The 27,651-nt window shown below is 43.2% G+C and overlaps 2 protein-coding genes across 4 annotated transcripts in view; both read left to right on the forward strand.

Moving 5' to 3' along the window:
* The window catches only part of Nav1 (neuron navigator 1), a 259,488-nt gene extending 246,759 nt beyond the window's left edge, over positions 1-12,729 (forward strand). Inside the window, 3 exon segments of the mRNA XM_036202429.1 lie at positions 96-214; positions 3,325-3,522; positions 5,934-12,729. Of these exon segments, the coding sequence (XP_036058322.1) occupies positions 96-214; positions 3,325-3,522; positions 5,934-6,029 (413 nt within the window). The 3' untranslated portion in view covers positions 6,030-12,729.
* A 2,044-nt stretch (positions 12,730-14,773) lies between these two features.
* Ipo9 (importin 9) overlaps positions 14,774-27,651 on the forward strand; it is a 41,403-nt gene continuing 28,525 nt past the window's right edge. For 2 of the 3 annotated variants that reach the window (XM_036202112.1, XM_036202113.1), the window contains exons 1-4: positions 14,774-14,996; positions 25,539-25,600; positions 25,976-26,062; positions 26,902-27,103. In XM_036202112.1, coding sequence (XP_036058005.1) covers positions 14,834-14,996; positions 25,539-25,600; positions 25,976-26,062; positions 26,902-27,103 — 514 coding nt within the window. In that variant the 5' untranslated portion in view covers positions 14,774-14,833. Of the gene's footprint in view, positions 14,997-18,832; positions 18,939-25,538; positions 25,601-25,975; positions 26,063-26,901; positions 27,104-27,651 lie in introns of those variants that run through there. The other variant, XM_036202114.1, reaches the window with a different exon arrangement.

A 27,651-nucleotide genomic window follows, 5' to 3' on the forward strand; every position in this document is an offset into this window, starting at 1 on the left:
GTCACACCCCTGTGCCCCAGACTAGGAATTAAAAGAAACAGAGCGGGGCAGATCAGAGTTCTCAGGCTTTTTCATGGCTGCGTTGTTTTCCCTAGGCCCTTGCTTCTTTCTGTCCTGTCCCATTGGCGTCGAGGACTTCCGGACCTGGTTCATTGACCTGTGGAACAATTCCATCATTCCCTATCTACAGGAAGGAGCCAAGGATGGCATCAAGGTGAGCCTCACCCTCCGACTCTACTCAGGCTTCTTATTGCTATCCAACTACAGCTTGGTACCCATTGATCAACCTTGCCCCAGTTACCCCTTCCTGGTCACCCCAGCTGTTGACAACCACCATGCTCCTTAAATATCTGTGAGATCGATTTTTATACGCTCTAAGGACTGTGACCAGATGATACTTACCTTTCTCTGTGTGGCTTATTTCCACACTTGCAACCACGCTGTTGCAAATGACAAGATTTCAGTTCTTTCACGGCCGAATCATATTCCACTGTGTATGTAGACCAGATTTCCTTTATCCCATCATCAGTTGATAGACACTTGGGTAATTTCTGTTACTTGGCTACATCGGTGCTGCACTTACATGGGAGAAAAGATGCCCCTTCAAAATGGTGGCCTCATTTCTTCTTGAATGTATACCTAGTAGAAAGATTGGTGGATCATGTAGCAGATTTAGATTGTTTGAGGAATCTTCACACTGTTTTCCGTCTTGGGCATATTAATTTACATTCCCACAAATAGTGTACAGGGTTCTAGTTTCTCCACATTTGTTATCTGTAGCCTTTTGGGGAATCATTCTTACTGGGGTAAGCTCTTAACTGTGACTTTCATTGGCATTTCCCTAGAGATTAATGATACTGACAATATTGAAATGATCTTTTGGCTCATTGTATGTATTCTCTCAAGAAGTAGCTATTTAGAATCTATTGTAAAAATTAGATAAATTTTATCTCCCATAAATTAGAGCATAATGATCACTGAAGTCCATTCCAGCACCAAAATACTGTGATTCAATATCCGGTTCTTATCAGATCTTATCTTATAGATCCCCCATAAAAGTAATTTTATTGAGATAAATATTAATGGTGATATATTAAATCTCTAAAGGTGTTGTCTATCAAACCAATACCATAAGTCATTATTTCATTTATAAATTTGTAGTATTTTTAAGGAAAATTTTGCAGTATTAATAGATTTAAATTAAATTTAAAAGGTAATATCTATCCTCAAAAAAATTTATTATTTTTTGTTTGTTTGTTTGTTTTTTCAAGACAGGGTTTCTCTGTGTAGCTTTGGTGCCTTTCCTAGAACTCACTCTGTAGCCCAAGCTGGCCTTAAACTCATAGAGATCCACCTCACCCTGCCTCCTGAGTGCTGGGATTAAAGGTGTGTGCCACCACCGCCCAGCACCTCAAAATTTTTTTAAATATTAAAGGATATTATATATGACTAAAATTGAAGAATTCCTCCCTGGAAAGTATAATTATAAGGTCATAAAATCTGTATATAGTTTTAGTGTATCCTTCATGGATGAGTGGATAATGAAAATGTGATACACATATACACACAATGCAATGTGGATATGGATATAGGTCATTTGAAACAGCATAGATGAACCTACAGAACATTACATTAAGTGAAATAAGAGAGCCAAGGATAAAGAAAATAATAATAATGCATGTTCTCACTTCCAAGCGAAATTTACGGAAGTGGAACACACAGAAGCAGAGAATGGGGGTCACCAAAGGCTGAAGCTGTGGTGGCTGAGTAGATAGCAGCCAAAGGATACAAAGTTTCATTCAGACAGAAGGAAAAAGTTCAGGAGATATACTGTATAAATGGTAACTATGGTCAATAACAGTATACTTTAAAAGAAAGTAGGTTGAAGGGTTCTCACCACAAAAAAAAGATACGACTTCATATGTATAGATCATCAGCTTGATTTAACCATTCCACCACTGATACATGTTTCAAATATACTGTACTTCATAAATGTATACGGGGTTGGGGATTTAGCTCAGTGGTAGAGTGCTTGCCTAACAAGCACAAGGCCCTGGGTTTGATCCTCAGCTCAAAAATAAATAAATACAAGTTTTTGTTATTTTAATTCCTTTATTCCAAAGACTCACAAATAAAGACGTCACAGAGCTAGATTAAGGAACCACTCAAACACCTGCCCAGTCTCAAAGTCTGTCCATCTCAGTGGATGTCTGTACAATAAGAATACTTATGCTGAAGCCATGGAGCCTCACTCAGGCTGTTACACTTTTATTATTGATTACTTTTTATTCACTTATCCACCACATATGCAAAAAGCAGCAGCAGCAGCTATGGCAGAGTTGAAACTAGAAAAAAAAACATAGCTTTATATCTTCTCTCATGTGTCCATTGTCTACATTATATAGCCTTCCACATTGCCTATCTTTAATGTAATTTTTATTTTTAAATTAAAAATAAACAAATAAATATTATAGAACTGGAAATATAGTTCAGTGGTAGATCACTTGCCTGCTATGCTTGAGTGCCCAGTCTCAGTTCTCAGATCCACAATAAATGAATGAATGAATGAATGAATGAATGAATGAAGATAGATAGATAGATAGATAGATAGATAGATAGATAGATAGATGTCGGTCCAGGCCACAATGTGTCACATGTCTTATAACTCTAGCACTTGGGTAAGTGGATAAGGTGGGAGTGTCAGAAATTTGAGGCCAGTGGGTACTACATAGATAACATTTTTAATTCATTAAAAACAAACATTAAGGTTTAACTGGGCATGTGGCCCAGGACTGCAATCTCAGGAAGCTGTGGAAGGAATGCCGTGAGTTTGGGGCCAGCCTGGGTTACATAGCAAGCACCAGGACAGCCAGATCCTATTAGTGGGACTGTTTTAAAAGAAAATTAGCTAAGCACTATGGTGGCACATACCTTTAATCCCAGAACTTGCAGTTTGGAGGCAGAGACAGGTGATCTCTGTGAGTTCAAGGCCAGTATGTCTACATAATGAGTTCCAGGCTAGCAAGTACTATATAGTGAGACCTTGTCTCTAAACAAACTTTTAAGACAATATACTAAATTATCCTCAATTATTCTAGCAATTTATACCAACTTGTTTTCTTCCATGAGAAGCTAAGCTATAGAAATCAAAACTTCAAGTCTTTGTGTTTGGGGAAGTATGTATTTCCGGGGACTTTTGTGTGTGTGTGTGTGTGTGTGTGTGTGTGTGTGTGTGTGTGTGTGTGTGTGTGTATGAAACAGAAGAGATAAGTAAGCTTCTAATCTGTTGTTGTCCCACTTACTGGTCACATTTTTCTTCTCCAGGTTCATGGACAGAAAGCTGCTTGGGAAGATCCAGTGGAGTGGGTCCGAGACACTCTTCCCTGGCCATCAGCCCAGCAGGACCAATCAAAACTATACCACTTGCCCCCACCCTCTGTGGGACCTCACAGCATTGCCTCACCTCCAGAGGATAGGACAGTCAAAGACAGCACCCCAAGCTCCCTGGACTCAGACCCTCTGGTGAGTAAAAGTCATATTTAAAAAGCCACAGAATATTATAGCACTGAATTCTGATGGGCCTTAGGCACTGAAGAGTTTCAGCAAAGCCAGGACCAAAATGAGACCAGTGAGGAACTCTGAGCATCAGAATCTTGGGTTTCAATGACCTCATGCCTGCATCCTAGCTGAAGCTAAAGAACACATCCAGGAAAATGTCCTCTAGCAAAGACCCAAGTTTCAGGCAGTCTAAGTAAGAACATAGACCAGAGGGGCTAGAGAGGCGGCTCAGCAGTCCCAAACACTTGCTCTTCTTCCAGAGGACCCAAATTTGCTTTTCAGCACCCACATCTAAGCTTAGAACTCTAACTCCAAGAAGATCTAACACAGCTGACTTATGCAGGCTCTGCACTCAGGTGGACACACCTACAAGCAGACAGACACACGCATCATTAAAAATAATAAAAACTAACACAGCACTCGGGAGGCAGAGGCAGGCAGATCTCTGTGAGTTCTACAGAGCAAGTTCCAGGACAGCCAGGGTTACACACAGAGAAACCCTGTCTCGAGAAACCAAAATAAATAAAGTAATAATAATAATAATAATAATAATAATAATACAAATGGAAAATGGGAAAACTATCATCAAGCAGAGAAGTAGTGCAGTGGGGCCGTTGGCACGTCCTACTTCTGCCCTCCTCTGATGTTATTCTGAGACTTCTCACTAAGTGGACTCTGTAAAATGTAAACGAGGGAGAAATATTGCAATAGATACAGCCAAAAAATTAGTATCTTAAATAAAGTTAAAAGGAGCTTCCAGGACTGGCAGAATGGCTCAGCAGGTCAAAGAATTTGTCACACAAAGCTGACAACCAGTTTCAGGAGAGAACTGACTCCCCAAAGTTGTCCACTGACCTCCACATGCGTGCCATGGTGTGTGCACAACTGCGTTCACCTGCATCTATCTCTCTCTCTCTCTCTCTCTCTCTCTCTCTCTCTCTCTCTCTCTCTCTCACACACACACACACACACACACACACCAGTAAATAAGAAATAAATAAAAATAAATTATACAAAAAAAAAGTAAGCTTCTAAACAAAAGAATGAGCAAAAGATATGAAGAGGCATTTGACTAGAGGAAATATGAGTGACCAATAAAAACATAAGATCAGGGGCTGGAGAGATGGCTCAGCAATTAAGAGCACCGGCTACTCTTCCAAAGGTCCTGAGTTCAATTCCCAGCAACCACATGGTGGCTCACAACCATCTGTAATAAGATCTAGTGGTTTTTTTTCTGGCGGGCTGGCAGGCATAACAAACAGAACACCATACATTAAATAAATAAATAAATAAATAAATAAATAAATAAATAAATAAGATCTTCAACCTATCTAATAATGAAGAAATGCAAATTAAATCAAGGAACTGCTCTTTTACATTGGCAATAGGCAGAGCATCTGAAGCACAGAAGCTATGGGGGTATTCATTACTAAAACCACGTTAGAAGGTAACTTAGCAGAATGGAATGAAATTTAACACACTGAAAACCTTTGATCTTGCCTTTGCACCTTTCCAATAGGGAATAATTCCACTTGAGTCACAATATATTTTTATTTAAATTTTGACTTTATTGAAAATAGCTGTTCTCTGTATCAAGACTACTAATTAATAATATAGATAGAAGAAAAGATTGGCAGCCCTTTGAACCAGCCAGGCTTACTCAGCTAAAGTTTTTGTTGGTGGTGGTGGTTTTGTTTTGTTTTGTTTTGGTTTTGGTTTTTCGAGACAGGGCTTCTCTGTGTAGCTTTGTGCCTTTTCTGGAACTCACTTGGTAGCGCAGGCTGGCCTTGAACTCACAGAGATCCACCTGTCTCTGCCTCCCGAGTGCTGGGATTAAAGGCATTCACCACCACCGCCCGGCTCAGCTAAAGTTTGAGCTATTACATGGAAAAGGGGTACACTGAGGTGGTAGACTTAACCCAGGATCTGAGGAGAGCACAGAGTCTAGCTGCTGGGGTATGATCTCCTACAAGGGAGTTCCACGAGGCCAGGGCTGACTACAGCGCTTCCCCTGTTACTCCCAGTATAGGCTGGTATGTACAGACCTCCGTCATTCACTGGAGTGCATCTGGAAACAGGGGAGTCTTGTTCTTTGGTGCCCTCCACACCCATGACCCATGGCACCTTGTATAGCAAAGTTGTTCCAAGGGATTGTTCCTATGCATGGGTTTACATTGGGGCTAAAACAATGGTCTCATCTTCATGAACCACCTCTAAACTTCACATTCTTAGTCACACCAAGCATCAGACCCATGATCCAGGTTCTATAGGGTGGGTTTGTTTGGTTGGCTGGTTGGTTGGTTTGGTTTGTGCTTCCTGGTAGGCAGCAGCCAGCATCCCCTCTGGCATTCACCCACCTCTTTGCCTCTGTTTAGATGGCCATGCTGCTGAAGCTTCAAGAAGCTGCCAACTACATTGAGTCACCAGATCGAGAGACGATCCTGGACCCCAACCTCCAGGCAACACTCTGAGGGCCCAACAGTCACTGTCACCCTGGACAGCAGAAGGCTGGCTTCGGCTTCGTTAGCTCTCCTCTCCCCTCTTCTTTCAGAGCTCCGGCTTACCAGCCTCACCAGGACAGGAGGGAAGAAGAGGGCCAGAGGAGGGGTGGGTTCTTGGTGCTGAACCTTTGAAAACTTCCTGGTAGGGACTGGAGGGGTGGAGATTGGGAACTCATGCCCCCTAAATACATTTGCTGGCCTCCTCTCACGACTTTGGAGAAAAGATGATTCTGGGTCTTTTCTTCAATTTTTGTCTCACCTACAAACTCCTGGGCTTTCTGGGGAGGGATTCGGAGGACATCATAAAAAACTGCGCAGCAGGTCCTAGCTGGTTCTCATGAACACCTCTGAGATAGTCACCATCTGGGGAAATCTAAGGGAGGCAGGAAACTCCGTAGATTTTCTTGCAAACCTTTCCCAATTCTATCGCCACTGCCAACAATCTTCCCCCAGAGATCTGGCCAGAGCCCAGAAAAAGAAGCATGTGGTTAAACAACAACAACAACAAAAAAAAAAAAACCAAAAAAAGAAAAAAAAGAAAATAAGAAAAAAAAATGTGTAAGTCAACTTGTAAGCGGTAAAAAAAGGCGACAGAAAAGATGACACTGGAAAGGGGACCCAGTTGCCAAGATGGAAAGAGAGCTGCCAGATCTCACCCTCTGGATGACAATAGGGGACACTGACAAGATGGCTTCCGATCTAAGATGCCACCAGGCCACAAAAGGAACATCACAGCCTTCAGAGAGACTAAGCTACCTTTCTGCCCTCCAATTGAACATGCATGAAAGTCAATAAACCCTTCTTTTTTAATTTTTAATTTTTAAATTCTATTTCTATTTTTTCCCTTCCGTTTGCCTATTTATTGCCCCTCCCCCAATTTTCTCACATGTCAATGAGATACTTGAGTTTCCTTCCGGGAGGTAGTTTTGCTTTCCAAGTGGGTTTTCTTTGGAGAATTGAATTCCAGACTGCTGGTATACGTTAGACACCTGCCATGCCACTATCTCTGGCATCCTTGGGGCTTACATGCAACAAGAAACATGGGCTCAGAATGGTAGGAGAAAAAGAAGCCAGTTTCTTTGACTTTCCTTTCAAGGATGCACGTGTTCTACCTGGAAGCTCAACTGCCGTCCTCTGGCTTGATAGATCTACCCTGAGCATGTTCATCCATGGGCCGGAGGAAAACCAAAATACTGGAAACACCCACCTGTCTTATGGCCTGTTTGGCCCCTCACTGCACTATTAAGATGGTAGCCACTTTGCCTGACTGAATCAAAATTCCCTAGCTAGTCCTTAGCTCGTTTTTTGATGGGTGAATAGTCACTTATTAAGAAACTGAGCAACCATGTGAACTGCTTCAGATCAAAATAGAAGGTTCAAGGAGTTGGACTCAGTGGCCGATATTTGCCTTCCAAAGAGATCCACCTCTTTCTTGCAGAAGTTGAACTCTATTTCTACAGCCCACGTTCTTTCATATGACAAGCACTTAGGAGAACTTAACTGTATACCAGTCACTATGCTTAAAAAAAAAAAACAAAACCAAGACTTGGTCCTTTAGTTCATCATCTAGGGGGGAATGTTAATCTCCATTAAGTAACCCCTCCCCTTATCTGGACCTTGAAAATCATCTGAGAAACAGAGGTGAACCCCAAGGAGTTACTTAAAAGAAGCCCTTGCTTAGATGTCCAGTATGTTGTGGGCAGAAGATCGGGAATCGGTTAAGATGCAGCCCGAAGAACTACGGAAGCTTGCTTGTCTAGAGTGGGAAAATCTACTTCTGTCATTTCTGGAAACCGGATGGAACCAGACTCAGGCTGAGCTGCCTTATGGGCTAATATGTCAGCACTCTGCAGTTCAGGGATATATATATGATGAGCCTGGACCTAAGAGTTTGCTCTTCAGAGTCCTAAGTAGCACAAGACTTACCAGAATCTATACCAAGATTCTTTAGGCAAACTGACCTGGGCCATTGTTCCACCCAACCAAGAAGTCACATGACTCTCAGCAGTATATTTTCATTTACGTCCTCAAGATATGGTCTAGCTTGTCCCCTTTCCCCTCGCTCCCCCCGCAAAAGCTTCTATATTCACCTGGTAGCCCCAGGGATGACAGGGTCCTCTATTCTGGAGACTGTTGTTGCCATTGCTGCTAATTCCATGAGCTGTGAAGACCCCCAACCAACTCAGCTGCAAAATATGCAATTCTGTAGTGGGAAGAGGCTGTTTGTCCAAGGATGGTGCTGAAATCACTGCCTTAAGGTCTCTGCTGTGCAGAATGAGAAGGCCCCAGAGCTGGGTGTTCCAACTTAGAAGGGGAGACTGGATAGGCCTACTTTGGACATAGGTCTCTTCTGAACCCTATCCAAAGCTCCAGTGCCATGGCAAGGCTCAGACTTTTGCTGACATCCTAACGCTTGAGCCCGTCACTCTCTCTTCTGGTGCTGCCCAGCCAGTGCCTTCTGAAATGGATGTTACTGGCTACTTAAGAAGAAGGAAAGTAGGCGATGCCTTCTTCCATTCCAACCGCCTCAGACTGCAGAGGGATTGTCTCTGTGATAACCATGAATACCATCGTGAGTTTTCTTTGGGTCTGCAGCAAGTTGACTCTGGAGGCCTCTCATACTATAACTTTATTTCTATTTCTGGGATCCACCACCACCTTCTCTCAGTTGACTGCTGCATTTAGTTCAGGCCTCAAATAGCCGTCCCCCAGGAAGAATGTTCCCATCTAGTGAAGTGCTCTTGAAGCCTCTACTCTCCTTCTGGAGCCTGGGACCCTGTTTACAGTTGCACATCTGGGCCCCTCACAGTAGGCTCAACCATCTCAAAAAGGGATCACGGTTCTGTGGCAATTGCGGAAGGTTGAGCTTCCTCACGGTGCTAATAACCCCTTGGGATGCTCATCCAGACTTCTAAGAAGCAAAAAGCCTGAGCACCCCCTCACTGCCCAAGAATTCATGGCAAAGAGCAAATCCACAGCATTCTTTCCAACCTACACACTTGCTTCTTGGTTGAGACTATTGGGACTCCTCAGAAAGGAAAAACTGGGTCCCACAGCTACATTCTCAATCTCCAGGCACCTTCAGAAGACTCCAACCTATCCAATTCTGGAATCTGTGCTATTCCCTTTCCCTCTTAGTCCCAATCCCATCCCTCACCAAAGTTGGCTAGTGAAGAACATCAACCTTTGGAGAGCCTCAGCTCTTGGAGAGGCTAATTAGAATCCCTCAGATTCTGGGATGGAGACCAACAAGTTGTTTTCAATGTGTTCGTTTCTCAGTCCCTGCCTAGGCACTAGAATAAAACACTAGGTACTGGAGGCTGCTATGGGACCTGATGTCTGTGTATCTCTCTGCTCTATCTTGGGCTTTGTGGAACATTATTATTTTTGATATCTGCTTTCTGGTAACTCTTTGGTGCTTATTTCTGTCTCTGTAAATCCTTACTCCAATGTCTTTTGTGTAGTCTAATCACTTGGAAGGTACAGGCTGGCAGGAAAGGAGAATGAGGTAAACAAACAAACAAAAAACATAGACCCTACAAGAAAGCCTTTATTAGTTGGTAAACGTTTGGGTCTTGAATTACCAACCTTCTAACTAGTCTGTCCATACTGACAGGCATAAGACAAAAATAACGATTTTCTTTCTCCCCTTTTCTGGCTTTTCTAGTTTGCAAGAGTTTAAGTGGACTTAACCCATCTCCTTACTTGTAGCTCTCAAAGATGAACCACACAATTCAAGAGGGATACTGCCCCCTTCGGGTACTCTGAAGATGAACTCTGTTTCCTGTCATATTCCAGAAAAGTAGGGAAAGAAGTGGTAGGTTTTCACAACACCTCCTGTCATCACCCCAAATGGAAGCCATTCACAGCACCCAGCATGTGCACGGATCACACTTGCCTGATCAAATGAGATTCAGTCTTATAAACCAGGATCCAAAAGACATTAATGACTTTTTTTTTTTTTTTTTTTAATGATAAAAGGGTTTGGGAAGTTGTGCTCATCACAAATCTAATACAGGGTTCAAGTGCTGAAGTAACTCAGATTGTCAACTACAGCTCCTTATCATACTTTACCCTTTTTTCCCCATAGTCCTGGGCATTAGCGAAACTGAAGGTAGTGAATGGACTCCATGAGCCAACCCCATGGTAGGAAGAAAAATGGCATTGCAGCAGGGTGGGTAATAGAGATGGATAAGATGGATGTACCAACAGTTATTGGTACACTTTTTTCTTCTTCCAGTATTGAGTATTGAACCTAAGGTCTCTCATATACTCAGCAAGTACTCTTATCACTGAACTATAGCTTCAGCCTTCTCTTTTTTTTTTTTTTAAGACAGTTTCACTAAGTTGCCCATAATCCAGGCAAGCTTTGAGTTTGATGATACCCCACACATCCACCCACACACACACCTTAGCCTCTCAAGTAACTGGGATTTCAACCTGCATCACTAGGCCCAGCTAGCTATAATACACTCTGTAGGAACTATGCATGGGAATACCCAACAAGGAGGCTGTAGATAATAAAAATGGGTTTCAAATGGCCAAAGCCCGAAGACACTGCTCTTCATAACTGAATCAGCCTTACCTATTCACCAATCCTCAGTTAACCTGCTCAGGGATAACAGGGCCACCTGGTGTACACCTGAGCCCCTGCATGTCTAACATGCTGTTATAGAGAAGACACAATAAACTGGAACACCGCAGAGTCTGGAAGGAAAGAAAGCAGGTGAACTCTCGAAACCTCGGGGAAAAAAGACAGTTAAGCATTACACCTATTTATACCAGTTCATTCCAGTTTGATGTTTCGGCCATTTTCCTTAATGATTATGTCCCAGGGAACATTCTCTGACATGTGATATGAATCCCTGGTTCCTTGATTTAACTTTTCGTTCCTTAAAGCTCTGTCACTCGGAGGATGTCTACAGACCAGCAACAGCAGCATGTGGGAAATGTGTTTAGGAATACAATTCCCAGGCTCTAACCCAGACTTACCAAGTCAGCTCTGCAGTGGCAGTGCTCAGCCATGTTTGAACAGTTCCTCTGGTGGAGCCAATGCACGAGAGCCCTCACTTTGAGGTGTTGATGTTTAAAGACCCCAAATAAAAAGTGTCTACAGTCTAATGCAGATGTTAACATTTCAAAGTCACTTTTCTCGTCCTTCGGTTTCTGGGAGTCAACAGTGAAAATAGGTGCTTTGGGGTGGAAGTTAGGGAAGGTCTGCATCTTTGCAGCCTCTAGAGGGAAACCCCTTGCCTCTGACATCTCTATCTGGCACACTGTGGGACTCCCAGAGGAATCCCATTGGAGGTCTCATTCACATTGCTGTTCTGATGGATTCTTTTTCTGATAAGAGTCTTAAGAAAAGTAAAATAAAGTCTAATTTGCATTTCTATGATAAAATGTTCTCCCAGCAAAATCCCTCTCCCTCCTTTAAATAGTAAAGAGTACTGCTGAGTCAGAGAGCCCGGCCAGGGCCCCCCAGCCCCCTTTCCCCAAGGCAGCCAACAGCTGGAGTGCTCCAGTATACTAGAAGGGCCCATGTCTACTCAGCCCACAGGAGAGTTCTACACAGTGAAAATAAAGCTAAGTCCTTAGGTTTAACCTTTGCCTTTTCCCGCATCAGGACCTAAATACAGAACTACTCAGCAAAGGGAACAAAATAAATCTGCTCTTTAAAAAAAAAAAAAAAAAAAAAAAGGAAGAAAGAGCTTCACGTATTTCCAAACCCATAAACTAGCTGATATGGCCATGAAAGAGTGGAAGCTGTTTAGAAGCCGCTTTGTTTCACTTTGTCAGTTTCCACTCCCTCCCCCCTCCCCATGAGAGCACTTTTGTGTAGAGCATTAAAAATCACTGGTACCAGGTCTCCTGAGCTCAGAAACTGACTTGGAAGGAAGGAGTAAAGCCCAAGGAAACCAAGTGTAAACAGTTGCACTAAAGTCACCCCCTTCCCATCCAGCCAGCCCCTGGCGCATCACCCTGCTTTTCTGCTCCTCTGAGAAGGCGAATCCAAGGAGCAAACTCCCACACTGCAGCCAGTCTCTGATCCGGCTGCACTCCCCCCCGCCCCCCCACTTCCTCATGTTCTTTTGTTTATTGCTTTTGACAAAACATAATTAGAGTGAATTCTAGGTCTTGCTAGCTTCCTTCCCTCCCCTCCCTATCCTGCCTTCCACAGCACTGCTCATGGAAGAGCCTTTCTCACATGCATGGCATTCCTCAGGTGGCGGGGTGGGCAAGAACATTCACTTTTTACTGAGTACAAAATCCCAAACCAGGAAGCGTGTGTGTGTGTGTGTGTGTGTGTGTGTGTGTGTGTGTGTGTGTGTGTGTGTGTCTTATTTTCTTCTCATTTGACCCTCACCTATTCCAGTCTGTCCCCTTTTATACCTAATGTAAGAAAAGGCAAAAGTGAATCTGGAAAGCAAATTGTTGTATATAGTTGCGGTAACAATCATGAAGAGAGCTGGGCTGTCCCCTCAGTAATTCATTTTAAATAATAAATTGGTTGAAAATTAAATCCATGCCTCGGCCAGCTGAAATGGCCTTCTTCCATCGCCACAGAGGCGACCCTTACCTGGGTCCTCTGTCTATCAGGCATGTCTCCATCCAGCAAAATTCATCTGTTCTCTGCCATTTACATTTCAATAAAGTTATCTCCTGTACTGTCTGCTCGTTTTCTAGCTCACTCTCTGCCTGGTTTCTGTGTCCATTTATCTTATTGCTTCATCTGGGATGTGAGATGACCTGTGGTCCTTTGCCTAACTCAGAAGCAAAACCCACCTGTCTGTAAAAGTCTGACTCCCAGCGCTGAGCAGGGGTCTTTCTCCTTCTCTTTTGTGGGCAGGGGAGAACCCCACCTTGCACATTGTAGATACAGTCTCTCTCCTACTTTGCTTTCAATTGCTAGGATAAACACCATGACCCAAAGCAACCTGGGGAGGAAAGGGTTTATTCATTATCAAAGGAATCAAAATAGGAACTCAAGCTTGAAGCAGAACCCCCAAAACGCTGCTTACTGGATTGCTCCCCTTGGTCTTCAACAGCCTAGGCCCATCTGCCTGGTGATTGCAAAAACCGCAGTGGGTTGGGCCCAGCTGTGTCAATTAGCAATTAGGAAATGGTTCACAGCCTTGGTCAGAGGCCCATCTGATTCAGCTAATTCTTCAACTGAGGCTCTCCCTTTCCAAGTGACTCTAGCTTTGTGTCAAGCTAACAGCTGAAGCTAACTATGACAGTTTCCCTCACCAGAAGTCAAGGCTTCCGGTTTGCCAGGCAGGAAGTCTGTTGAATCCTCCCTCCACTACAAAGTTTGAAAATGTACCATCCTCTAGACCAGAAGTTCTCAACCTGTGGGCTATGATCTCTACGGGGCCAAATGACCCTTCCCCGGGGGTTGCATATCAGATATTTATATTACAATTCATAACAGTAGCAAAATGACAGTTATGAAGCAGCAATGAAAATAGTTGTACGGTTGCGGGGGGGGGGGGTCACCATAACATGAGGAACTATTAAAGGATCACAGCATTAGGAATGTTGAGAACCACTGTTCTAGACACTACCTAATTTTTCTTTTGGAAGCAAAAGTGAACTTACCTAAAAGGACAGCTGTTCTAATGGAGTTCCGTTTCTCTGGCCACTGTTAAGACAGAGCAAAAACCTGTTCTCTACTATGGAATTGCAGAGTCAAAGGGCACTCTCTTTCCCAGAAATACCTGCTCTGTGCTAGAACGGCATACGTCATTCCATCTCTTGTGCCACTAGGCGCTTGCCCCTCTGTCCTGTATTTTTAACCCCTTGCTCTAATCCCCTCCACTTGCTCTACTGGAGTGGTGCCTCTGTTGTGGCCATTTCCTGCGATTAGTCCTTGTTAGCCACAGGAAACTACTCTGATAACCTGAGTCCACTCGTACATAAAGGTGGCTGGTGACAGACTCCACATTAAATTGTCCTCTGACCTCTACAGGTGTCCCATGGCATATGCCCGTGTATTCGAGCATGGCACACTCACTCACACACAAGGAATCAGTCTGGAGCCACTGGGTGATGGCACATACTTGTAACAGCGCTGGAGGAGGTAGAAGCAGTAAGACCCAGATCAGGGAGTTCAAGGCCAGTACCAGCTACAGAGAAAGTTTGAGGCCAGTCTGGGCCACAAGTGACCCTGTCTCAAAACAAATGAACAACAAACGGATAAATAAGAATATTTTTTTAAAAACTCAATCTGGAGAAATGCTCCTTCACTCTCCCCTGGACAGTCACGTTTTCACTTGAGACTGGGCTCATATAAGCTGAAAAATTAGGGAACTGGACCTTTCTAAAGTGATTACTCCCCACTACCAATTCCACTTCAGTTTCCCCACATGCCCCCCAGGGCACCTTTGGGTCTCTAAAGCTATTTCCTTAAAGCCCTCGCTATCCATTTCCACCCTACCTCTTCCTAACACGTCTTAGCTGTGAGCCCAGAATCGCGCATCACAGCCTTTATTCCAAGCGCGCTTTCTACACAGCGCGTCTGCCTTTCAGGACTCCAAACCGTTATGGGATTCCGTGCGCGCACACCGTCCCCAAAGCGTTCCCCGGCCGGCAGAAGCGCGGTTCGGTTCCGGCGGCAGAAGGCGCTGTCTCCGGAGGCTGCACTCTCTCCCCGCCCCCCGCCCGCTCCCGCGTACTTAGATGCGCAGGCGCGGCTTCGCGGATTGGCCGTACGCGGGAGCCGTCATTCGGTGGCGGGTCCCGGCCGCGGGGCTGGCGGGCTGTGGGGAGGAAAGATGGCGGCAGCGGCGGCAGCTGGTACGGCTTCGGGGCTGCCGGGTCCAGTGGCACAGGGATTGAAGGAGGCGTTGGTGGATACCCTCACCGGGATCCTGTCCCCCGTGCAGGAGGTGCGGGCGGCTGCAGAAGAACAGATTAAGGTGCTGGAGGTGACAGAGGGTGAGTGAGGTGGGACCGTCGCGAGGATGGCTCGGACCAGGGCCGGCCGCCCACTCCGCTGACCGCAGGGACCTGGGGAGCCTGAGCCGGGGGAGAGGTGGGCTCGAGGAGTGGAGGAGGGGACGTGGGGGCGGGGGTGCCGCTGGTGGCTCTGGAAGTCCTACAGGAAGGGAGGCGCGTGTGAAAGGAGAGGGTCGGGGGAGGTGGAGCCTTCGCGGGGATGGGGTGGCTGAGGACTTGAAAAGCTAGACAGTGCCTGGGTTCTGCAGAGGACGGGAATGGAGCTCGGCGTGGCGCTGTCGGTGTCGCGCTGCCCGGATGCTCCCTGAGCTCCAGACGAGGTCTTTTGCAGTTTTCTTGAGCCGCGCGCTTGTAGTGGGATGATCCGGGAAGGGAGCGAGCTAGCTAGGGGAGTGTGAGAGGTAAGGCCCTTGAGAAGGCGCTCCCATCAAACAAGTTTCTGCATCAAGAGTTTTCAGTCTGGCTGGTGGTGCAGACACCCCACGTTTCCCTAGAATTGAACTCCATTGGATGCATACGCCACTTCACTTTCCCGACCATGCTTCTCGGTTTTTGGTTTTTAAAGACTCGTTGGCAGTTATGAAGGACTGTGCGTTTCTGTGTACAGGAACCGATCTTCCTTTGTTTTAGATTCTTTGTTCTCATCCTCCCATTATGTTCTTTAAAGTGATAGAGGAGAAACTATTAGTTTGACGTTTTCTTTTCATTTCCAGCTTAGTGGGCTTTCATCGGGACCATTTTACAAAGAACAAAAAAAGGTCTTTATGTAAGAAATATATCTTATCAGGATTTCAGTGGGACTCCAGATCCCCGGGATCCCCAAGCTCAAGAGAGTATTTTCACTGACCCTTAAACTTAGGCCTCTCCAGAAATATGGGAGATTATTCCCATATTTGACCAACCACCCTTAAAGCCTTGAGTTAATGCTCCTACAGGACTTATTTTTATTGAAAAGAAATAGATGGGGGGGGGGGGATCTCCCTCAAATTCAGTTTTATATTCTCATGGAGTATGAACAACTATTGAAGGAAAGTTTCCTTCTGTTGGGACTACTGGAAATCTAATAGGTTAAAGACTGTTTGGAAAGACCAGTTGTATAGTTTTACAGCATACCAAACTCTGTTTAAGAGAAGGAACTGTGGGTGGGGGAAAGCAATGCACAACTTGACCTGAAGGAGTCTCTGACTTCCTAGGTAAGATTCCTCGACTTTACATTTACTGTCCCTGCCTTCCTTGAGTATATATAAAGAAAGAAAGCTGACAGACAGAAACCTTACTTAAGTTCAGTTGCTATTTGCATTTAGTTGCTGATCTGATGCAAACTGATCCTTAAATTAAACCTTCCATGAATGATACCCAGGGTTGGGGCTGCCCCCAAATGTGTGTGTGACACCTCGCTATGAAAGGTGGGCTCATACACTGTACAGTAGCACTGTTTGCTCTGACTGCTTCATCTCTATAGCCAGAGGCCATGGCCTTAACTTCTCGAGGTTGTTTTGAAGTTCTTGTCTCCTACCTTTGTCATCTTGTGGAGTCTTGAAATCAAAAGTACAGAATTTTGATCTAGTGCGCTGATGACGACACAGATGAACAGACTCTGCCTCAACTCTCCCTTCTTTCCCCATAGCTAATGTGCTGTGGGGCATGGTGCCAGAGGCAGGGGAAAGCTTTGATACAGTAGCAGGAATGGTGGCCTGGGGGGAAGGCATATGATATGGCTCAAGTACAATGTGGTTACAGAGTAGACCAAGCCTGGAGTTGAATATGCTATGTTGGGCTCTTCAGTGGCTTGAAAATAGTCTTGTCCCCTTCTGTGCCTATTTTTAGTTAAGAGGATGGTGGTTCATTCCTTAAGTGTCTTTTCTGCAAGTGGTCTTTGACAGTAATCTTCCCATCAGGTCCAGATTCTCCACTCTTTGACTCTGGCTGACTCTGGGATACTTTCTAAAGGTAGCTGACAGCTTCTTCTGTAGCCATGGCCCTTCTTTACATTAAATGATAGCACCTGGTCCCCCAGGGGAATTCACAAGTGGTATGTGTCTTTCTTGGCTGCCAGCTGATGAGCTCTGCTCTTGAACATTAAGTATAAGGATCTCTAACTTGGGGGAAAGGCACAGATCAATTGTTGCCTCTTAAAGGGAATGCCAAATTTTATCATACATAGGATTTTCCCCTCTAGTGTTAAGGGTAAAACTTAGAGCCTTGTGTGTGCTAGGCAAGTATTCTGCTACCTAGCTACAGCCTCGGACCTATAGATGGGATTCAAACAAGCACTTCTCTTAATAAATGGGGTTTCTCCTGGGTGGTGGTGGTGCACACTTTAATCCCAGCACTCGGGAGGCAGAGGCAGGTGGGTCCCTGTGAGTCTGAGGCCAGCCTGGTTTACAGAGAGAGTTCCAGGACAGCCAGAGAAACCCTGTCTTGAAAACAAAAACAAAAGAAATGAGGTTTCTAAGGCAAAAGTTACATCCAGATTATTCTTTTTGTCTTCCAGATTGTATTTTCTGAGAAATAACACAATCAATTACCATATTATCCAGAATGACCACATACTCTTAGAAGCTAAAAAAACTATGTGTATGTCAGAGATCCTCTTGATTCCTTTTTTATTAGCCTGATGTCCTAGAAAGATTTTCTTGAACTCCTGCATTTGCCCTTTTCCCTGATTGCTTGGACCTAGGGAAACCTTGAAAACTTTACCTAGTTAAAGCCTCATTGCCACACACAGAGGAGGAGACAGTTTTCCACTTCATTGGGCATTGTCCGAAGTCTGGAATTCCCGTGCAGTGTGGTACTCAGCTGATAACTGTCCCCTTTGATTTTTCTTCAGCATGGTTTGTCAAATCTTAGTTCTACCCACATAGGGGAAAAGGAAAAAGGTTTTTTATTTATTTATATTCTTACAGTTCTGTTTCATTAGCACATGGGGACATATCAATCATTCAGGACGGTGAGCATTAAACGAGAAGTAGATTATCAGAGATCTCTTCCTTCAGAATCTTAATGTTCTGTCAACTTTTTTTTTTTTTTAATTCAGTTTATGGTAAGACCACTTTTAGAATGTCACCTCTTTGTTTCTGGCATATTAATGCTTTACTTCTTATATTTCAAAATGGAATTCTTTCCTTTTTCTTTTACTTTCCCACTTTTCTTTAAGAAGAACATCCTAGGGCTGGAGAGATGGCTTAGAGGTTAAAAGCACTGACTGCTCTTCCCGAAGTCCTGAGTTCAATTCCCAGCAACCACATTGTGGCTCACAACCATCTGTAATGAGATCTGGTGCCCTCTTCTGTGTACATAATAAATAAATAAATCTTTAAAAAAAAGAAGAAGAAGAAGAACATCCTAGTGTTGGAATAGGTAACTTCCATGTACAGTCTTAAGATCTTTAGCCTGCATAGCTGAGATTTTTTGTAAAATAACTAGGCTTAGACCTAGTCTTTTTTTTTCTCTTGTTATTTATTTTTATCTATGAGAAATGAATATATGCTCCCCCCCCCCAACATTTGCCCTTGACTTGGTATTTTGTCTTTTTTCTTTCTTTTTTCTGTGCTTAGGGCCAGTGCATGCTGGCTAGGCAAGCATTCTACCACTGAGCTACATTCCCAGCCCAGTCTTTTCTGCCTCGCTCCCAAGAGAATACATAGTCTCTTTCCATCTCCCACCTTTGCGCTGACCATGGTCTTCCTGGCATTCAGATGCTGCTCAGTTGTATATGATGGTTTTCCCATCTTAGAGTCCTAGAGAGGTGATCCTGCTGGCTGGCAATGCTTTCTGGTTCTCATGGGCACTTTTCTGGCTTTCTTACAGTGTAGCATAAGCACTGTCCACCTGCGGAGGGCGCCCCGCAAGGATCCAGAAGCGCTCCTGGGCATGTGGCGGGCACTGAACCGAGCGGAAGGCGGCCACGCTCGGAAAAAGGCCAGTGGTAGAGTTTTCTTCTCCCTTTAAGCTGTGGTTTTGTGGTGCTTTCCCGCCCTATGACAGATGGGGGCTTCTCCAGAGTGCTGCCTAAAACTCTCCTACAGATAGCCTGCTCACAGTCCCTTAGCGTTGGCTGTCAAAGCACCAGCAAATCTTCTGTCTCTCTGGTAGACCCTTCAGAAGAGCAACAATGCATTTCTTCACCTGTCCTTTATCTCCCTGCCCTCTTCTGCATTTTCCCGTGTAAGCCAAAGTTTACACGGGTATTTGTTGCCAGATAGGGTTAGAGAAGGTGAACAAACACCCAAAAGACTAGCAAATAAATTTAGTGTGGGACGTGAGACCAAAAGGTGAGAGAAGGCAAAGACTTTCTTAGAAAGGTCAGGGCATGTCAGTTTGGAGTGGAGGCACCCAGGAAAGTCAGGTGGGAAAAAAATGTAGATTGACCAAATAGGGCTGTCCCTGTTTAACCTTGGAAAGGGGAACTGAGGGAATTGGGTTTCCTGACAAAATGCCTCTGGGAAGCTGACTTCATATATCCCTCATAGGAGCATTCTTCTTTGGTTAAGTGTCTTAGACTGAATCTTACTTTAATCTGAATTAGTGCCTTCCAAGTCCAGTGTGTGTGTCTCTTGTATTTTCTCAGCTTTCATTATTCCTGAGTAAGTTATTTAGCACATATCCATAAAACAGGGACTCTCCAAAGGACTTGTGTCCACACCTAAAAAGAAATGTTGTTTGTTTTCGAACAGCTATATTTGGTTGGATTTTTTTTCTCAGAAGGGATTGTATAGATTCTGTCAGTGAAAGTGTTCAAATTCACGTTAGATGGGGTTTTCTGCCCTGCCACAGAAATTAGCAGTGTAAAGAAGCAACTGTGTTGATGTATGTAAGCCCAGGCTGTGAACTTCAACAGGTGTTTGTTCTTTTAGTTACACTCTCAAGAGTAAAGTTTTGCCTTGTGGAGATACTTCAAAAAAATAGTTGTCTTTTTTTCTTTGCATTAGCTTTATAGCAGACTTGAGTATCAGTACCATACCACTATTGCCATTGGTGTATTCTTCATCGACTTCCATGTACATTAGAGTTTTTAGTATGGTGCAGGGCTATACAATTTAGGCAGAAATTTCCTTTCTTATATCCCACTATAGCCTAATGCAAATTAATTTTTTTCTTTAAAATTTGAAGGTTAATAGTTTTGAAACTCTGGGAACTTGTAGAGAAGAGACTATATCCTAGTCATTCTATTTTCAGTCATGTCTTAGTAAACCAGGTTAATCTCGAGCTTGTCTTCCCCTTTTAAACAGGCATTCATAGTAGCTGAACTTTCAACCTTCCCTCTTAGGTGAAGGAAATAGACTCTTATAGCAAATTCATCTTGAAGTACTTGTAGGTGGGGACTCCTGGTGGACTTACACTTCAGTCCTCCATGTAGATCTTAGTCTTAGGCTGTTCTAGTCCCTGTCATCCTCTAGTCTAGCCGTTGAATGGAGTGTGAAGTGTGTCTTTGATAGGTTACCGAATACAGCTACCTCAGGCCTGGGGCAGAGAGAAGCTCCCAGCTTTGGGATCATCACTAGAGTGCTACCTCCTCCAGGCACAGACACCAAAAAGAACCAAAAGAACCTTTCATGGAAGCTTTTCTCCGACAAGGAGACTTGAAGTTCTCTGGCTGATGACATAGGACCTGTGTGCAGTTCTCCTGAGTGCTCCAGTGCTCTTCTGTGGGTGCCTGTGTGGACCGATGAGAAATATGTGGTTTCTTTTCCCTTCTCTATGCTCCATCACCCTAGAACTGTGAGCATCAGTGTTCTCATTGGAAAGATAATCATGCAAATCTATTTAAGCTTTATAGTTTCAACTCACATTTCAAAACCTTAAAAAGTCTTATTCCTTAGTATCTTTTTCATGCTGTATAATTGTATACTTTATTTTTGCCTCATTTTAGTTTGTCCATATAGGATTTTTTTTTTTTTTTTTTTTTTTTTTTTTTTTTTTTTTTTTTGGTTTTTCGAGACAGGGTTTCTCTGTAACTTTTGGAGCCTGTCCTGGACTAGCTCTGTAGACCAGGCTGGCCTCGAACTCACAGAGATCCACCTGCCTCTGCCTCCCGAGTGCTGGGATTACAGGCGTGTGCCACCACTGCCTGGCTTGCTGGGAATTTTCAAAACCCACATAAGTGTTATTTAAATAGTGCCTTAAAAGAAAGTTCTATGTGTTCCAGGCAGTTTATGAATATATTTGTAGGTCATTCTGAAGGAAGTCGCATGAGGCACACTAGAATTGATTCACTGTGTCCAGGGACCAAAACAAGATAGACTTGAAGTATGGGGTTAATGTCCATTATCACACTAAGTATCTGAATTGCAAGTGTGGGTGCCTTTACTCATAGTATTCCTTATCCTTTTTATTGCATTTATTTATTTATGGAGACGGGTTTGTGCCATGGCATGCATGTGGAGATCAGAAGACAATTTGTTGGGGTTGGTTCTCTCCTTCCATCATGTGGATTCCAGGGATCAAATTCAGGTCATTGGACTTGATAGCTAGTGCCTTAGCCTGCTCAACTATCTTACTGGGCTCTCTCTCCTTTTAAAACTAAATCTGGAGAGATGGTTCAGTGGTTAAGAATACTGGCTATACTTCCAGAGAACCAGGGTTTAATTCTCAACACCCACATGATGCCTGAGCTGTCTGTAACTTGAGCCCAAGGGATGCACCTTCTGGCCTCCTTGGGCTCTACACACATGTGATGCACAGACATAAATGCAGGCAAAACACCATACACGTTTTTATGTGAAAAAGATGAAATAGATTTAACTATAGAGTTGATATACTTTTTAAATCTGAACATTGGCATTTAAGAGCTCTTCATAAGACAGCTGGGCATGGTGATACACACCTTCAATCCCAGCACTCAGGAGGCAGAGGCAGGTGGATCTCTGATTTGGAGGCCAGCCTGGTCTACATAATGAGAAATAGTGAGACCCTATCTCCAAAAAAAAAAAAAAACCAAAGGTCTTTTTAAATTATAAATGACTCATCTGTGTTTTAAAGTCCATTCTAAAAGTTGAGTCATATAACATTGGGTTTTAGCCACCTATATCTTCTATTGTAATAAATGGGCTTTATATATATATATATTGTTTGTTTGTTCTGTTTTGTTTTGTTTTGTTTTTGTTTTTGTTTTTTTTGGTTTTTTGAGAGAGGGTTTCTCTGTGTAGCTTTGCGTCTTTCCTGGAACTCACTCTGTAGCCCAGGCTGGCCTCGAACTCACAGAGATCCCTCTGGCTCTGCCTCCCAAGTGCTGGGAGGCGTGTGCCACCATCACCCCGCGGCTTTTTATATTTATTCAGAATCTGAACTAGCTGGAACAATGTTAGAAATCAAAGTGAATTTTAGTCTCCATAGAGGTGATTCTGAAGGTTTTAAGTGTTTGTGGTTTAAGCATTTAATAAATGTTTTGTTTTGTTTTTAACTATTTTATCCTGATTTACAGACAGTCTCATTCTTTCCTGAGTGACATGATGGATGCCTTAGAAAAGTATCAAAAACTGTAGCTTAGAGAGGGGCTGGGTAGGACTCAGCAACAGAACACTTACCTGGCAAAAAGCCCCAGCTCTGATCCTTCCTGTTGCAAGAAATAAATTACTTTAAAATAAAGACATTAAAAAGAATGAGCTTTGAGGGTCTGGTAAAATTGTAGGACAAAAACATAAAAATCAACAGCTTGCTTTCTTATACACAAAGGCTCTAACTTGTTTTGAAACTTTTAAAACCACTTATTATTTCAATCAAAAAAGATTCAATAATTTGGAATAAAACAAACAGGAACTATAAGAATCTGTTACAGGATAGTTCTTTTTAATGTGGGAGAGTCATTGTTCCTGTAGTTGATATTGTGGGGTTTTTTTCCCCCAGTGGGCAGGGTTTTTTTTTTTTTTTTTAATTGTATTATTTTCTGTGTGTGGGTATTTTGCCTGCATGTATGTCTATGCACTGTTTGCTTACAGTGCCCTCAGAAGCCAGAAAAGGGCATTGGATCCCCTAAGACTAGAGTTACAGCAAGTTGTGAGCCACCATGTGGGTGCTGGGAATCAAACCTGGGTCCTCTGGAAGAACAAGTACTCTTAACTACTAAGCTGTCTCCCCAGCCCTGCATTAAATGTGGACAAATTGGAAAGACACCTGTTATTAGCTCAGACGATAGGACATTATTAGATGAACTAGACAAGTTGATTCTAAAGGGCATGTAGAAAAATAGAGATTGAAGAATAACTATAAAAACATTGAAAAGCAAAACTACCAGAAGGGACAAGCTCTACAGACATTTAAACAGTATATATAAAGTTTCCATAATTAGCACTGTGACACAGGCGTGTAAATAGAAAGGCAGTTATAGAATATAAAGTCTAAAAAAATGCACACAAGTGCCCATAGAAATTGAGTAAAACAAGAGCATCCCTGCTCTGAAAATTTGATAATACTCCAAAATCTGGAAACAAATTTTGTATACCAACATGAGTAGAAAATTTTGTATCTGCCTTATTTGATAGGTCAGAGTCAAAATGCAGAAACAGTGCTGCCTGGGTGTGCACACTTGTAATTGTAGCTGTAAGAAGACTAAGACAAGAGAATTTTGAGTTCAAGGCCATCATGGACGACATAGTGAGATACTGTTCAAAAGAAAAAGAAACAAATGATCTGGATGTGGTAGCTAACCTTTGTGATCCCATCTCTTAGGAGGCCAAGGCAGTAGAATTGTTACCAATTCGAGTCCAGCCTGGGTTGCAGGAAGACCCTGTCTCACTAAAGGCAGGGTATGAAAAGGAGAGGAAATAGAGATGAAAATTCCCCCCCCCCTTTTTTGAGACAGGATTTTTCTCTGTGTAGCCCTGGCTGTCCTGGATCTCACTCTATATACCAGGCTGAGAGATCTGCCTGCCTCTGCTTCCCATGTGCTGGAATTAAAGGTGTACACCACCACACCTGAATAGATGGAACTTTTTAAATGGATCTGGAACAACTGCATAACCATTTGAAATTAGATCTGCATTTGCACCATATAGAAAAACAAGCCCCAATGAGTTATCAGCCTAGATGTAAGAAAATAAAACCCTAGAATTTCAAGAAAACACATGGTGAGTTCCTTTAACCTTACATAATGCTGGGCAATAAAGATAATAAATAGGGAAATAATTTTCGTTACACTTCTTACTCTGTGACAGGTCCATGCTAAGCACATGCGTTAAATCACTCAGTCTTTATAGGGTTGTTATATTGATAGCATTAGTCTTTCTTTGTGGATTTGGAAATGGGTTTGAAGGACAGATAACTTACCTAAGGGCAGTGTGGTAGCTTCAAGGATGGATTGGCTAAATCTAGAGCCCTTGCTAGGTTGTTTTGTTTGTTTGTTTGCCAGCGGGTGAGAGGTGAGTGTGTGTGTGTGTGTGTGTGTGTGTGTGTGTGTGTGTGTGTCTCACATAAAATTTTAAATTTCCTACTAGGCATATTAAAAAGGTTAAAAAAAAACCCAATAATTTTAATGTGTAAAGCTAGAGAAATAGCTCAGTGATTAAGAGCTGCTCTTAATGCTCTTCCAGAACCAAACCTAAGTTTAATTCCCAGCACACATGTTGAAAGACTCACAGTTGCATACGTGTGACATACATTGATTCATGAATACACATAAACTTTAAAATAATAATTTTAATACTGGCTGGTTGTACTGACACAGCCAGTATTAAGATCCTCGCACTCTAGAGGCAGAGGTCAGCCTAATGTACATAATGAGTTCTAGGCTAGTCACAGCTACATGGTGAGACCTTGTTAATTAGCTAATGAATTAAATACTGTACTCATTTAACCTGGTATATTTCCACATATAATCAGGTTTTGGTTTGGTGTTTTGAGGATGATAGGATTGTGCAGCCTTTAGTCTTAGCACTCAAAAGGCAGGCTGGGGGATCTATATGAGTTTGAGGCCAGCCAGGGTTATATAGTGAGAGTCTGTTTCATTGAAAAACATTATTAAGATACTTATTTTTCATACTAAATTTGAAATGTAGGGTGTTTACATTATAACCATCTCAGTCTTTGTAACTAATGGCAACTATATTGGCTTGCACAATTCTAGCTTATGAGATATAAAATTATGATGTACCTTTGATTTTACATTCTTGATACAGCATTGCCTACTTTGCGAATGTGAACGGGTCTATTTTTATTTGGTAATGAGTTTATAACATACTCCCAATATGCAGTCTAAGACTTGTTAATCAAGCATGTGACTCATACTTGTGACCCAGCAGGAGGATCTTGTTCAAGACTAAGCTACATGGCAAAATCCTGTCTTTTCTAAAGTTTATATTGCACATTGAAAACTCTTCTTTGCGGTCCTTAATTTGTTTTGTTTTTTTAGGGTTAAGCCTGTTGAGCCAGGTTTTCTCAAATCTAATGTCATAAATTTCCTGAAATCACTGCGCTATAGAAGCAGTGGTTCAAGTTTCTTTCTGAAATCTTCCCTTGTAGCATCAAGGTGAATTGCTATGACTTTCATGAATATCCTTAGACTCACAGTAAAATTTCCTGTTTCAGAATTTGGTGTTCACCTGGCAGAGCTGACTGTAGATCCTCAGGGGGCACTGGCCATCCGTCAGGTGAGTCCAGACTGACCCAACGAAAATCCCCTGTACTTAATAAGGAAACTCTCGTAGGGGAAAGTGAAAGAATAAGGGCAATGTGTAACACAGAATTTTGTACCAGATTTAGATATGATTCAAATTGATCAAACCAAGTGTATGGTTTTTATGTGTGAAAATAAGTCCTTGGCCGGGGTGGTGGTGCGCACGCCTTTAATCCCAGCACTCAGGAGGCAGAGGCAGGTGGATCTCTGTGAGTTCAAGGCCAGCCTGGGCTACAGAGCAAGATCCAGGACAGTCTCCAAAGCTACACAGAGAATCTGTGTCTCGGAAACCAAAAAGGAAAGGAAAGCCCTGTTTCCTGTTGCACACGATGGCTTTCTCCCTTTACAGCTGGCGTCAGTCATCCTGAAGCAGTACGTGGAAACGCACTGGTGTTCCCAGTCGGAAAAATTCAGACCTCCTGAAACTACAGAAAGGGTAAAGGCAGTTCCGTGGCTAGTCTCCCTGCAAAGATGTGAGAGGTAGACTTCATACGTTCAGCATTGCTGTAACATTTTTTGTTAACAGAAAACAAGAGGAGGGAGAAAATAGATTGGTGGGTGGCATTGTGAGTACTGTGCTACTATAAGAGTATCATGATGGACTGGGTTCGAATTCCAGTTCTGCCCTTCTGCAGACCGTAAGAGCATTCGAAACATTTAGCTGTGAATACTCGATTTCCCAAGTTTCCTAAATTAGAATTTAAATTACCAATTTCAAAGGGCTTGATAATTAAATGAAATAATACTTCTACTTAGGGTGGTTGCTTAGCAATTGTACCGAGTACCCAAGAAAAGATGAGACACAAGGTCTAGTACTGTGGGTTGGAACCTTCTACGATTATGTATGATGTCCAATATGAGCATCACTGTGGCTGGTGAGCTCTTAAAATGGGGCTACTGGGGTTGAGGATTTAGCTCAGTGGTAGAGCGCGGGCCTAGCAAGTGCAAGGCCCTGGGTTCGATCCTCAGCTCGGAAAAAAAAAAAAGAAAAGAAAAAAATGGGGCTACTGGGCTAAGCATTATAATACACACCTCCAGTCCCAGCACTTGGGAGGCCTAGGCAGGCAGATCTACTCAAGGCCAGCCTGGGCTACAGAGTGAGTTCTAGGACAGCCAGGGCTACACAGAGAAACCCTGTCCTAAAGAAACAAAAAAAAATTACAAGTAAAAAATGTGGCTACTGTAGCTGAGCAACTAACATAGTCCCAAAGCAGATGGGGCTCTGCCTACAGCTTACCACCTGATTAGTGACATGTGGCCTTTTCTCCTTTATAGGCAAAAATTGTTATCCGGGAGCTATTACCCAACGGGTTGAGAGAATCGATAAGCAAGGTGCGTTCCAGTGTGGCCTATGCTGTGTCAGCCATTGCCCATTGGGACTGGCCTGAAGCCTGGCCCCAACTCTTCAGTCTGCTCATGGATATGTTGATGAGCGGAGACTTAAACGCCGTCCATGGAGCCATGCGTGTGTTGACAGGTACCAGAAGCATTTCCCTGGTGTTGGTATTCGACCTTCCATGAGAAGAACAATTAAGAGCTAAGTAATAATGTGGCCCAGACCAAAGATCTAGTACATGTAATATTTTTTTGTAATGATTTTTTGTAAATATTGTTCTTCCAGTTTTTATCTCCATAGCCACCAGAAGTTCCACTGATTCTTTCCAGGGAATTGAGTTAATGTAGTTATACTTCCAAATCTTTACTTAGGAATACCGAAGGCTGAGGGTATGGTTCAGTGAAAAAGCAAGCACAAGGCACCGAGTTCCAGCCGGAATACCACACACACACAAAGACAGAGGAGTGCCGTGGCCAGTCATTACTTAGATTTGGGGTTATATTCTGACTGCACCTTGACACTTCACTCAGCCTCTTCGAGCCTTAGTTTCTAAGATGCTGTCTCAGTCACTGTTCTATGGCTGTGAAGAGACGCCATGACCAGCACAACTCTTACAAAATTGGGGCTTGCTTACAGTTTTAGAGGTTAGTCCATGATTATCTTGGTGGGGAGCAGGCAGGCATGGTGCT

The sequence above is a fragment of the Onychomys torridus genome, chromosome 11 (genome assembly GCF_903995425.1).
Source record: "Onychomys torridus chromosome 11, mOncTor1.1, whole genome shotgun sequence".
Classification (NCBI taxonomy): domain Eukaryota; kingdom Metazoa; phylum Chordata; class Mammalia; order Rodentia; family Cricetidae; genus Onychomys; species Onychomys torridus.